Genomic DNA, 12,668 nt, shown 5'->3' with positions numbered 1-12,668 from the left:
CTTAAAAAAATAAGGCTTGAAAGTTGAAATGACTTTTTAATCCATGGGCTACAGAGTGGACATTGGGTTAGCAGGCATGAAAACAATATTCATTTCACTGTATACCTCCATCAATACTCTTAAGGGACCTAGTGTATTGTCAATGAGCAATAATATTTTGAAATAATTTCTGAGCAGTGGGTCAATAGTGGGCCTAAAATATTCAATAAACTATCTTGTAAACAGATGTATTGTCATCCAGGCTTTATTCCACTTATAGAGCACAGGCAAAATAGATCTCTCATAATTCTTAAGAGCTGTAGGATTTTCAGAATGATCAGTGAGCCTTGCCTTCAACATAAAGTCACCAGCTATATTAACCCCTAACTAGAGAGTGAGCCTGTCCTTCAAAGCTTTAAAGATTAGCATTGACTTCTCCTCTTTAGCTATGAAAGTCCTAGATGGCATTATCTTCCAATAGAAGACTGTTTCATCTACATTGAAAAAGCTGCTGTTTATGGCAGGCACCTTCATTAATTACCTTTAGCTAGATCTTCTGGATAACCTGCTGCAGCTTCTACATCAGCATTTGCTGCTTTACCTTGTACTTTTATGTCATGGAGATGACTTCTTTCTTTAAACTTGATGAATCAACCTCTGCTAGTTTCCAAATTTTCTTTTTTTTTTTTTTACATTTTTTTTTTATTCATGAAAGACACAGCGGAGAGAGAGAGAGAAAGGCAGAGACACAGGCAGAGGGAGAAGCAGGCTTCATGCCGGGAGCCCGACATGGCACTCTATCCCGGGACTCCAGGATCCTGGGCCGAAGGGAGGTGCTAAACTGCTGAGCCACCCAGGGATCCCCTAGTTTCCAACTTTTCTCTTTCAGTTTCCTCACCTCTCTTAGCCTTCACAGAATTGCGGAGAGTTAAGGCTTTTCTCTGGATTAGGCTTTGGTTGAAGGGAATATTGTGGCTGGTTTGATCTTCTATCTAGACCACTAGAACTTTTTTCATATCAGCTATAAAGCTGTTTTGCTTTCTGGGGCATCTGGGTGGCTCAGTGGTTGAACATCTGCTTTCAGCTCAGGTTGTGATCCTGGGGCCCTGGCTCCCCATGGGGAGCCTACTTCTCCCTCTGCCTATGCCTCTGCCTCTCTGTGTCTTTCATGAATAAATAAATAAATAATCTTTCTTTTTTTTTTTGAAGCTGTTTTGCTTTCTTATCATCATGTGTTCACTGGAGTAGCACTTTTAATTTCCTTCAAGAATTTTTCCTTTGCATGTGCAACTTGACTAACTGGCTCAAGAGACTAGCTGTCAGCCTCTCTCAGCTTTTGACATGTCTTCTGCACTATGCTTAATCATTTCTAGTTGTTGATTTAAAGTGAGAGATGTGTGACTCTTCCTTTTACTTGAACACTTAAAGGCCCTTGGTTATTCATTGGCCTACTTTCACTGTTGTTGTATCTCAGGAAATAGAGAGGCCCACAGAGAGGAAGAGAGACAGTGGAACGGCTGGTTAGTGGAGCGGTTACAACACACGCAATGTCTATTAAGTTCACCGTCTTATGTGGGCCGAGTTCATGGCTCCCAGAACAATCACAATAGTAATATCAAAGATCCCTGATCACAGATCACCTTGCCAAATGTAATAATAATGAAGAAAAAGTTTGAAATATTGTAAGAATTACCAAAATGTGACACAAAGACACAAAGTAAGCAAATGCTGTTGGAAAAAAAATGGCTCCAATAGATTTACTTAATGTAGGGTTACCACAAGCCTTCAATGATTAAAAAACTGAATATCTATGAAGCACAATAAAATGAGGTATACTTGTATTTCATGGAAATTCCATAGAGTTCTGAACTTGCTCCCCTGAGTAATTATGAGAATTAAGCAAGATATTGTCTATGAGTACTTAATCCATTGCTTGGCATATGAGGGCCTCAGTGATTATTACTTCCCTATGTCCCATTTTATGTTCTTGGATTTTAGTAAGAATTCGCCAAAGTGAAACAACAGGTAAATTTTTATTTGGTACCTCGAGTTCAATGTACTGATTTCTCTCTATACCCTTTTGTTTTTGTCCTCCCAAGGCTATGCCTTTCTCCTGTTCCAAGAGGAGAGCTCAGTACAAGCATTGATAGATGCCTGCCTGGAAGAAGACGGGAAGCTGTACCTGTGCGTGTCAAGCCCCACTATCAAGGATAAACCGGTAAGTAATATGCAGCCAGCTGTTGCTTTTCTAGAGCACACAAGCATTTGGAATAGCTGATGACTACCTTTTTGTAATGGGAATACTGGTTACTTGGATCCTCTTACCCAGGGTGACCTTGCTATGCAGTAGAGCTGGACTGTTGTGGATGAGAAACTAATAACAAATTACTCAGTATTTTGTTTTATACCTTTGGGACTGTGTGTAAACAAATGTGTCCTTGTCTTTCACTTTACAACTCTTTTAAGCTAATTCCTATTCAGTAACTCTGAATTGAAGTAAACAATGCTCTTAGTGGTTTTGGCAGCTGGTTTCTGTCATTATTTCAGATCAAGGACAGGAATAATTTATTATTTTTAAAAAAATGATCATAATCGGCAATGTTTATGCTCCTGTGAATGCAAGGCATTGTGTTGGGTGGTACCCACAACTGACTAACTAGAGCCTTCTAGGCCAGAAGCTTACACTCTCAAATGGATAACTTCGAACAGGGCAGGAGAAGGCAAGGACAGGGAACATGGACCCAAAACCATAAATAAATGTACACTTATACAGAGTTTATGTTAAGAGTTTGTGGCTTCTAAGCCAAAGAGTGTTAGAAGTTATTGGTTAAGAGAAGACTGCGTCCTTTCTCCTGACAGAGAGGTTATCGGTATAGAAGGAGCAAGACTATTCAGAATAACAACAAAAAGAAATTGGTTAACATGTTAGAAGTAGGATCGAGGGAAATTAGGAGGGGGTGAGTTTGTGTATCAAGATTTGGTGCTAGGAGTGGGAAATAGGGTAAAAATAGTGATACAAACCAAGGGACCAAAGTAGGTATCTCTCACAGGGCCTGCAACATGCCCTGTCAGACTTACACCAGACATGTGGGGCTTGCTTGGCGTTTAGGTTTATTCTCAGAAATATCCATGGGGAAAGAGTTGGGAAGAGAAGTAGAAGTCTTGACTCTAGCTAATTTTACATTATCTGCTTGGCTCAGAATAAGTCATCTAGTCCTTACAGAATCTTGATTTCCTTATCTATAAAATGGAAGGAATATGGTTTCTCTCTAGGAGGTTGAGCAGCTCAGGTAAGAGAGGAAAATAAATATGAAAGCATTTGGGACTTGTGCAAGTGCAACTAGATGATGCTATTGGTGTCACAGTGCTGTAGTGAGGAGAGAAAGTTTAGAGCATATCTACATAGTAAGGTCTGTTGAAAAGAATGGTGACTTCTAGAACAGAGTTTATGGTTGGTTGCAAAAGAATGATGCTGGGACTTGTCTACCTATAAGAGGGAGACTGCAGCATGGAAAGTAGAAGGAGTTAATAAAGAATGGGGATACTGAGTCACAGAATAATCAATGCAACAGAAGAAGCAAGGATTTTAACAAGTGTGACAGTACAAGCAGTGCTGTATTTTTCAAATTCTGGGGCTATTACCAAATTTTTATAGCAGTTAGCAGACTTGGATAAGGTAACTATACAGGTGGGAAAAAAGAGTAGGGAACCTTTGTTAGCTTTGATCTTAATTTAAACAGTGTGGAGAAGCTGTGCATTGTGATTAGAATGAGAGTGTGCAGTATTTCATCTAAGTAAATAATAAGAAAGCTGACATAACTTCTCTAAACCTCTTTGGAATAGTGTGAGATTAGAGCCTCTGCCATTGTAGGAGAGGATTTGAAATATATTTATACATTAAAAAAAAAAAAAGCAGAGGAGTAGAAGTCCACATAAAGATAGTTATGCCCAAAGTAGATTAAGAAGCTGTTGAATTGAGGGGAGGAGACTGGAGTTGAGCAGATGGGCTTGTGTACCTTGGAAGAGTCATGTCACTGGCTCTGTGGAGAAGGAAGATATTATGCCTTGTCTGAGCAGGCCTTCACCAGGACTGGACATCTCTTGAGAAGGGAATGAGCAGTGGCAGTTACAGATGGTGGTGGTATGTTGTTTTCCCTCCAAATACATGTATTACCCTGGGCTTGAAGAACTTTCAAAAATAATTAGTGTAATTATCTGTTTTAGAAATGTTTATGGGGAAACTAACTTTCACTGTTTGTGTTTCTACAAATGTCTGCTTATTGCAGTTTTCATTTTCTGAACTCAAGTGAAGCAGTTTTATTGGAGCTTGGTGAATTCTGAATGATGGCCGCTGATCACGTATTTCTTTAACCCAGGCATACTCAGAATTTCCAGCATAAGCAATTTGAATAAAACTTAGGATGGGAAACAGAAAAGTCCCCAAATACCTGTTATTCTAATGAACTGGATCCCATTTTGGGTTCTAGTTCTTTTGGCTCCATTTTTGAAACCTTCTCTTGGCTTCAACTCCACATCTATCACTCCCAGCCTCATTTGGCCACACTTCCCCACTCAGGTTTCGGTACATTCCACCTCATTTTGGATGCTCCCACAGAAAGTAAGAGCAGGGTTGAACTATTGGGAGTAAATGAGGACCTTGGCAATAACTCAAGGTAAAGTCAACCTTTGGAACTTATTCACCAAACTTCCTGAGCTATGGCTCTTTTTTGCTTTTTCTTAGCTTGGCTACCCTTCAGTATTCTAGTGCCCTCATTCTATTGTTTAGTTCTTTCTGATCCTCCCTGGATTTCTCCTTGGAAATATACAGCGTTCCAGAATGATCTCACAGAATTTCTGTGATCTCACAGATTTCTATCATTTGACTTTCTTCCTTATCTCTTCCCCCTAAATCAAACCCACATTCTGTTTGTATGGATTAGGTTAATCAGATTGTTTTCCTAATACAGAGCCTGATAGCAAGGTCCCCTCTCACCTTTCTAAAATCTTGTTTGTTTTTCAACTCAAATCCCTAACCAGTGGATTTCAGATAGTATTAGAAGATATTTTTGGTGAGTGATTTACCTTTCAATTATGACCACTCGGGCTACCCTGTGTATAAGTCTGATCCTGAAAGATAGCAGAAGACACTGCAATCTATAGCTTGTTCAATTGACTTCTCAGTCCCAAAAGAGTGGGTAAACAAATTGGCAAGAGCAGGAGTTATTGGAAAGCTCCTAGATTTGTGATATTTTTCCTACTCTAGTAAGAGGAGTTCTATTGCTCAGATGTTCTAGGCATCCCAGAGGATAGCTGTGTTCTTGTCTAGGTTTCCAGTGAAGTGGACAGACATCGTGGTCTCTCTTGTCAAACTAACTCCATCCACTTTTTGAATTATAGACTAAATTTGGAGGTTCAAAGTAGCAAACTAATAGAGCAGGAAACTTGCCAGAGTCTAACAGAGATGAGGCTGAAAAATAGTAACTTTGAAAACAAGGTGTGGAAGGAGATGTTTATGGTTCTTACCTTCTAAAACACTTTGGCCAGAGATGTGGGATAGTAGACACCTTGAAAGGAGTATCAGAAGTTTTCCACTTCTTCTTCCTTACAATTTATATCATAATCACTATTTATAAATATCCTGAAATATGACAGGTTGATTTTACTATATAGTTGGTCCTTGAACAATGGGATGAGATAGGGGTAGGGTGGGTACTGACCCCTGTGTAGTTGAAAAACCCACAGATAACTTTTGACTCCCCAGAAACTTAATTACCAATACCCTTGACAAAAAGCCTTAATAATAACATACACAGTTGATTAAATATATTGTATGTTAAATGGACTGAATACCATATTCTTACAATAAAGTAAGCTAGAGAAAAGAGAATGTTATTAAGAACATCATAAGGAAAAGAAAAAGTATACTATACTGAATTTATTGAAAAAATCTGCATATAGGTGGAGTTGCACATTTCAAACCGGTGTTGTTCAAGGGTCAACTGTAGGGATGGTTGGATGGCTCAGCAGTTAAGCTCTGCTTTTGGCTCAGGGCGTGATCCTGGAGTTCAGGGATCGAGTCCCACATCGAGCTCCCTCAGGGGAGCTTGCTTCTCCCTCTACCTATGTCTCTACCTCTCTTTCTCTCTGTGTGTCTCAGAATAAATAAATAAAATCTTTTTTTTAAGGGTCAACTGTATATTTAAAACTGAAGTTTGGTTATTGCTCAGGCAACATGGTCATCCACTCAGAATTTGAAAAACAAAAATTGAAAAAAAAAATGTTGGGAGCAAGGAAGCTGGAAACCAATTGGAGGCTGGTTCAGTTCTTTAATTTTTAATTCTGTCCAACCTGCCAATAATTCTGGTCTTTCCTACTCCCGTTTATGTATCAGCAGGATCTCTAGCACTTTTAGTCATTCTTCTTTACCTACAAAGACAGTTCAGATCCTTTTGCCTTGGACCTAAAACCTTTCCAGTCTGACTTCAAGTTTTTTTCAACCTTTATTTTTTCTGCTTTCCTTCTGAGCCCTGTATTCCAGTCAACTGAAATATTTCTGTTCTTGTCTCAATTTCTAATTGCTATATTTATTTTAAGACCCCTCTCAAATGCCATCTTTTTCCTGAAGCCTTCTCTGATCACTACACCATATATGGTGACTCATACCTACTATTATAGCTATCTGCAACCCACATACAGCCATCTTTTCAAAATAATATGCCTTCCTTCCTTTAAACCATGTTTGAGTGCCAACTATGGGCAAGACATTACAGTTGGTTACTCTGAATTAGGCATAAAATTCTGTGTTCAGAAAGTTAATAGTGTAATGGGTAGATAAAGTATATAAATACATGAACCTATAGAGCCTGGCACATAGAAAATTTTTAAATATTTGTCAAATTAGGAAAAATAACAAATACAGTGAAGATAAGATTAAGTGCTTTGGAGAGTTTATATATACCTGGAGTGATGAAAGAAAGCTTCTTGGAGGAAGTGTCATTTGAACTAGACCTTGAAAGTTGAAAAGGGTTTGGAGATTAGCCAGGGGAGAGGTGGTGCTGTGAAAGTGTGGAAAATGGACATTTCAAGAAAGCCAACAGTATAAACACAGAAATGAGAAACTGTGCAGAATGAATGAAGAACATTTAGGTTGGTTATATGGGGCACAAATGTATGAAAGGGAGTAGGACATTAAATTGGAAAAATAAGTAGGGGCTAAGTTATAGGGCAACTTGATTGATGGCCTCAGCCCTTGGGTTTGTGGTATATTTACTTAAACTCTTTTGTTCTCCACTTACTATCTCCTAAGACAATAACTGTAATTTTATCTTGGCTCAGTCAAATTGGATTTGTCATATCCCTCCTTGGAAATCTTCAGCATCTCTGATTATTTGTTTGTTTGTTTGTTTATTTATTTATTTATTTATTTATTCCTTTTGGTCTAAATCTGTGGTTTGGGCACCTTCTATCATAGGAATTTCTCCAAGGAAGGAATTTCTCCTCTAAAATGAGAGAAATACCTCTTATTCATAATAAATCCTTCCCCTCTCCCCAGGCTCTGTATTTGCATTTGAGTCCAGAGTTTCTTAGTGCTTGAGTCTTTGGAGATATTATTCCTTTCTAGGGCGGTCTAAATGATGCTGCAGTTCTGATATACTAAAATAGTTTCTAGTGGACAAAATAGCTCATACCATCCCCTGAGAGACCATGTTTAGTGTTTTCCAAAGTGTGTCCTGAAAAACACCTGTGCCATCAGACACTGATCTCTTGAGAGGATCATTAACAAAACGTTTGCTCATAACAATAATAGGTGTCATTTGTTGAGAACTTTGTGCATTTTATATCCATTTTCTCCTTCAATTAAAGGTTTCATTGCCAAGAATATTTGGGAAAAGTTGATATATTAAGGTTCTGAGAAGTCTTGCAGTAAATAAATGTGTAATATTTTTTTAATCCAGCATTTGATATATCTGTTTTGGGATTATAGTTGTGAAGATTTTGGTGGAATTAGTATTCCATGAAGCTCATTCAAAAAATAGGCTTCTTCCCAGGAAAAACTTAAGTAACTTGAACTTTTATGTGTACATTACTCTCAAGAGTTTTAGTGATCAGCATGCCAGTAACAACATCCTTGTCCTAGTACCATGGAGCTGCAAATACACATTTATGTAGACACTGGACAAAATTGTCTGGCTGCAGAGCACTATTGCTTGAGGTTATGAACCTGGAAGTTAAAATAGCTGAATATAGTGCCAATTCATTGCTAAATCATATTCTTCAGCTTTTCTAACTGCTAGTTTTGTTAGGTTTAAGAAGAATCTATTAGTCGTTTCTTATTGCAAAGGAGAAGAATGAATTTAGAAAGAATAGAGAAATTAATCGTTCACAAAATGCATTTTGACTTGTTTGGGTGACTCTCAGGAAGCAGAACTGGTGGCCAGTAGCCTGGAGGACAAGGAGTCTTGTAGGCACAGGAAGACATCATTGCATTGGAAAGAGGATATATATAGACACTGGGTCAGATAAACTGGGGTTTCAGTTCTAACTGGACTTCTCTCTTCTTAGCCTTAGTTTCCTTAACCTCTAAAGTCATAGGGGTAGTGTTTACAGCATAACAGTTATGATGAGTTTAAGTGTGACAGTGTGTTAAAATGCCTAGCACAGTGGTGTAGTTTATGTCTTCAAAAGGAAACCATCTATCATGTTTAAATTTTCTAAGTGAGGTAGGAATATCAGCAGCGGTGATGAACACTAGGTAATTCTGATCACTGGGTAGGTCACGAGGGGCATCAGAAATTTGCACTGATTAGACCAAGCCCTGAGGTACCCACTGGTGATCAGACACACTGTATTTCCATATCCCTGGAAGGTGGCTTTCAGTGGACTGAAGAGAGTGATCTGGGAGCTGTAGAAGGGCTGGACATCTTGCCGCATCAGCGTCTGCCCCTCAGGAAAACCTTTGTTAATTCGCCAGAACACTGATGAACACAGAGTGCTCACTAAGGGTTGGCACTTTGCCAGGCAGTGGGGACCCACACAGAGACATGATCTCAGCTTTAGAGGACCCTAGAGCCCAGTGGAAGGAAATAGACATGTAAATACAAAGTGAAATAAGGAGTCAAAGGTGCTATGATAAAAGTATAAGTAATCATGGGGTGGGGGCTCAAAGGCGAAGTGGTCAGATGTTTCTTAGGGAGTCAGGAAAGCTTTTAGAAAGAAGGTATTCCCTTGAATCTTCGGGTTATAAATATGAATATTAATCATTGCATTTAATTGATAATGGCTTTACTAAGTCAAGATTAGAGCAAGGCATACTTTTCAGGGCACAGTTTATGCATGCTCCGTTTTTATACTGGGTGCCCTTATGAAACAGTATACAGAATGCTATTTGAAGTGTTCAAAGCCTGTGGTTTCTGTACGTCAGGCAGGCTGTGCTGCTTGGTAGAGATGGCAGGGGTTTCTTTTTTGTACCTGGACTGTTTTCTGACCCTCATAGGGGACCTAGAGCATTCTGAGAGGGCATGAGAGAATTTCCCAGGGTTGCTTTTGGCTCCCTGTCTAGGAAGAATCCTGCCTATTTTGATGAACTTCTCTGGAGCCTGTGATCTATTTGTATCTAAGAATAGGAGGAATAGTTTGAGTGTGAAAGTTAGTTTTTGCTTGGAGGCCCAGTGGAGTTCTGAGTAGAGACCCCAGTGCAGCACAGGGTAGAAAAGTCTTATCATCTGGCCACTTCCCCCAGAAGATACAGGGAGGGTGTCCACCTCTCCATTGGGTGGAAAGCAGCAACTGAGAATAATAGGTCACATCTAAACTCCTAGAAATTGGCTGATCTGTTTGTTAGGGAGCTGTATGGTTAAAAAAAAAAATTTTGAAGTGAGAAACTAAATATGAACGTACTTTGGAGAATCCAAACCACAATTATTGTTGTTAATGGCTGTTAGTTTTGGTGATTAATAATAATAAAACAACCCCTTATAGCATGGATGAGACAAAGATGCCTCACAAACTAGTTTATTTGTGATACTGTGGGGTACTCCAGTCATTCTTTGAGGTCTGTGATGCTTAAAATAGAATTGCTGACAGCTGGGGTGGGCCTGAGTTCATTACCAGCACAGCCAAGCTATTGCAGCTGTATGTCAGCGGACCTAAGTTTAGCTGACTCATCCTGATGGTCCCAAGAGCCCCGATACTGCTCTTGCTGGGGAGAGCAGTCCTGATCCTTCTGCAACATTGCTTTTGTGATTCACATTGATTGAAAGGATTGTAAGACTAGAGAGAGAAAAACGGAGACCTTCTGCAGAATTTGAGTAGGAAGTTTGAAGGGTATTGAAAAGGAAAGAGGAAATGGGAGAGTAAGGAGGTTGGGCCATGCCATGTGCCTTGTGGAAAATTCATGGGAAAGAAAACATAGTAGGAAGCAGTTTTGATCAGGTCATTTCCTGAGCTGGCCACCAGATTGCACTGTTGACTCTGAACAGCTTGGTTGCTTTGTAGAGCCGCCTTGAGATGAATAGATGAAAAGGAAGGCACTATGCAGTAGGACATTCATGTGTTGGATGTTCATAACTTAAGAAGATGACCAGACAAGAATGAAGTAAGATGTTCAAAATGAGCTCAAGATACTATTATTTATTGATAGGTGAATTGTCTAAATTCTAAATAGTGGTCTAGAATCTAGAATTCTAGAACCATAGGGTGGCTTGGTTATGTTTGGAAACATAAAGCCCTAAGGTTTATGTTAAAAAACTGTTCATATAAAGCTATGTGTTTTCTGTTATCTGGTTATTAAAGATACAATAAAACTACATCTTATATTGAATTTTTACTTAGAGGCTTTTGCAAATTTTCAGTGAAATTTACTTTTTAGAAAATGATCTTACAGCTTCTTCTTGAAATAAGTGACCTATACTCTATTTCTTAGATTTCTTTTTCCTAGAACTTGGCCAGATCTTATCCCTATTAATGACTTTTAGTTTTAAAGAGGACGCAACTTCAATTTTTACATAGAACTATAATTATTCTTTATTGATATCAAAATAATTAAACATCTCTTTTGTGCAGTTTAGCCAGAAAGCTTTGAATTTTTTGAACAGCTATTTATTATTTATATTCTCTATACTCTTAACCATTTAAAGTTAATTTCTACAAGAACATCCCTTTTAGAGCAATAGTAGAAAATAAGTGAGAAAAAGGCCTTGATTGGAGTGAAGTTTTTACATTTCGTTCAGTTGGTTCAACCTTATTATGCCATATTTTGATACAGACTAAGAGTAAGATATAATAAGGCAATATTATCCAAAGTATGGATTATTAATAGGTGTTATGAAAAAATTTTTGGAAATGCTGGATAAAACATTTGAACAGATTTCTTTCCTGTAGAACTTCTTAGAGCCTTTGATTAATATACATCAGTGGGTGCCATGAAACTCCAAGAGGGGAAGGATAGCCTGTAACTTTTCTAAACACCGTTTGTCTGAAAGAACAACCCTATAGACCTGCTGTTCACAGAACACACATTGGGAACTTTGAAAAGGAAAATGAGTGCTTTCCATACTAACTGTTGATATGATTAATGTTACATTCTCTTAAGTTTCTTGAAGAGTGTTAGAGTCACTATATGGCCTAAGTTGATATATTAATAGCACCACCTTTATGTTTGGTTTTTACCTTTTTCCTTAAAAAGATTTGCCTTTGGAGATAAGCAATTATGCAAAGAAGACTATGAATTCAGATAATTCATATTATTCTTAAGATTTAAGAAACAAATAATTCAGCCAAAGAGTAGCTTTCACAATCCTCATCAGAGCTTCTGTAGGAACATATGCTTAAAAAAGAAACTAAGGAGGGACACGTGGGTGGCTCAGTGGTTGAGCATCTGCCTTCAGCTCAGGGCATGATCCTGGAGTCCTGGGGTCGAGTCCCAAGTCGGGGTCTCTGCATGGAGCCTGCTTCTCCTTCTGCCTTCCTGTGTCTCTGCCCCTCACTCTCTGTATGTCTCTCATGAATAAATAAATAAAATCCTTAAAAAAAAAAAAAAAACCAAGAAACTAAGGAAAAACCACTTTTGTTTTTTCTCCCACAGGATAGATCTGGTTTTGTTTAACTGCACAGTGACTTTAACATTTGAATTCCTTCTCAAGGGCAGCCCGGGTGGCCTGCGGTTTAGCACCGCCTTCAGCCCAGGGTGTGATCCTAGAGGCCAAGGATTGAGTCCCACATCAGGCTCCCTGCATGGAGTGGAGCCTGCTTCTCCCTCTGCCTGTGTCTCTGCCTCTCTCTCTTTCTCTGTGTCTCTCAGGAATAAATAAATAAAATCTTTTAAAAAAATGAATTACTTCTCAACATTTTAAAATCTTGAAGTTTCACATAAAAATCTGAATTTCTAGCTACTCTTGAAAAATGGAAAAGTCTGACAGCACATTCACAAATGATAACTACTTGCTGAAGCTGCAAAATGTTTAAAGGATGGTTTACACTGGTGTGTCATAGCCTGCCTACCAACTATTGTCCTGGTGACTGGATAAATTTATGCTACCTGTCCATCCCTATGGACATTTAGTTTTGTGTAGCCTCTACTGTGAGGCCATGGCGTGGCTAAAGGGCTAGTGGGCGGTGCCTCTTTCTAGAGTGACCTTTAGAAGCAAACGTGGTCAGGTGTCTCCATGAAGAAGTGTTGGAATCTGTGTCAG

The 12,668-nt window shown here is 38.8% G+C and overlaps 1 protein-coding gene across 19 annotated transcripts in view; it reads left to right on the top strand.

Moving 5' to 3' along the window:
• CPEB3 (cytoplasmic polyadenylation element binding protein 3) overlaps nt 1-12,668 on the top strand; it is a 195,916-nt gene that overhangs the window by 145,524 nt on the left and 37,724 nt on the right. For all 19 annotated transcript variants that reach the window (XR_011997508.1, XM_072739508.1, XM_072739507.1 and 16 more), the window contains one exon: nt 2,079-2,197. Coding sequence is in view for 18 of the 19 variants with exons in the window: in XM_072739508.1 (XP_072595609.1) it covers nt 2,079-2,197 (119 nt within the window). In the remaining variant the exon portion in view is untranslated. The remainder of the gene's footprint in view (nt 1-2,078; nt 2,198-12,668) is intronic.

The sequence above is a fragment of the Vulpes vulpes genome, chromosome 15 (genome assembly GCF_048418805.1).
Source record: "Vulpes vulpes isolate BD-2025 chromosome 15, VulVul3, whole genome shotgun sequence".
NCBI classification, from domain to species: Eukaryota; Metazoa; Chordata; class Mammalia; order Carnivora; family Canidae; genus Vulpes; species Vulpes vulpes.
This window is presented reverse-complemented; position numbering and strand designations above follow the sequence as displayed.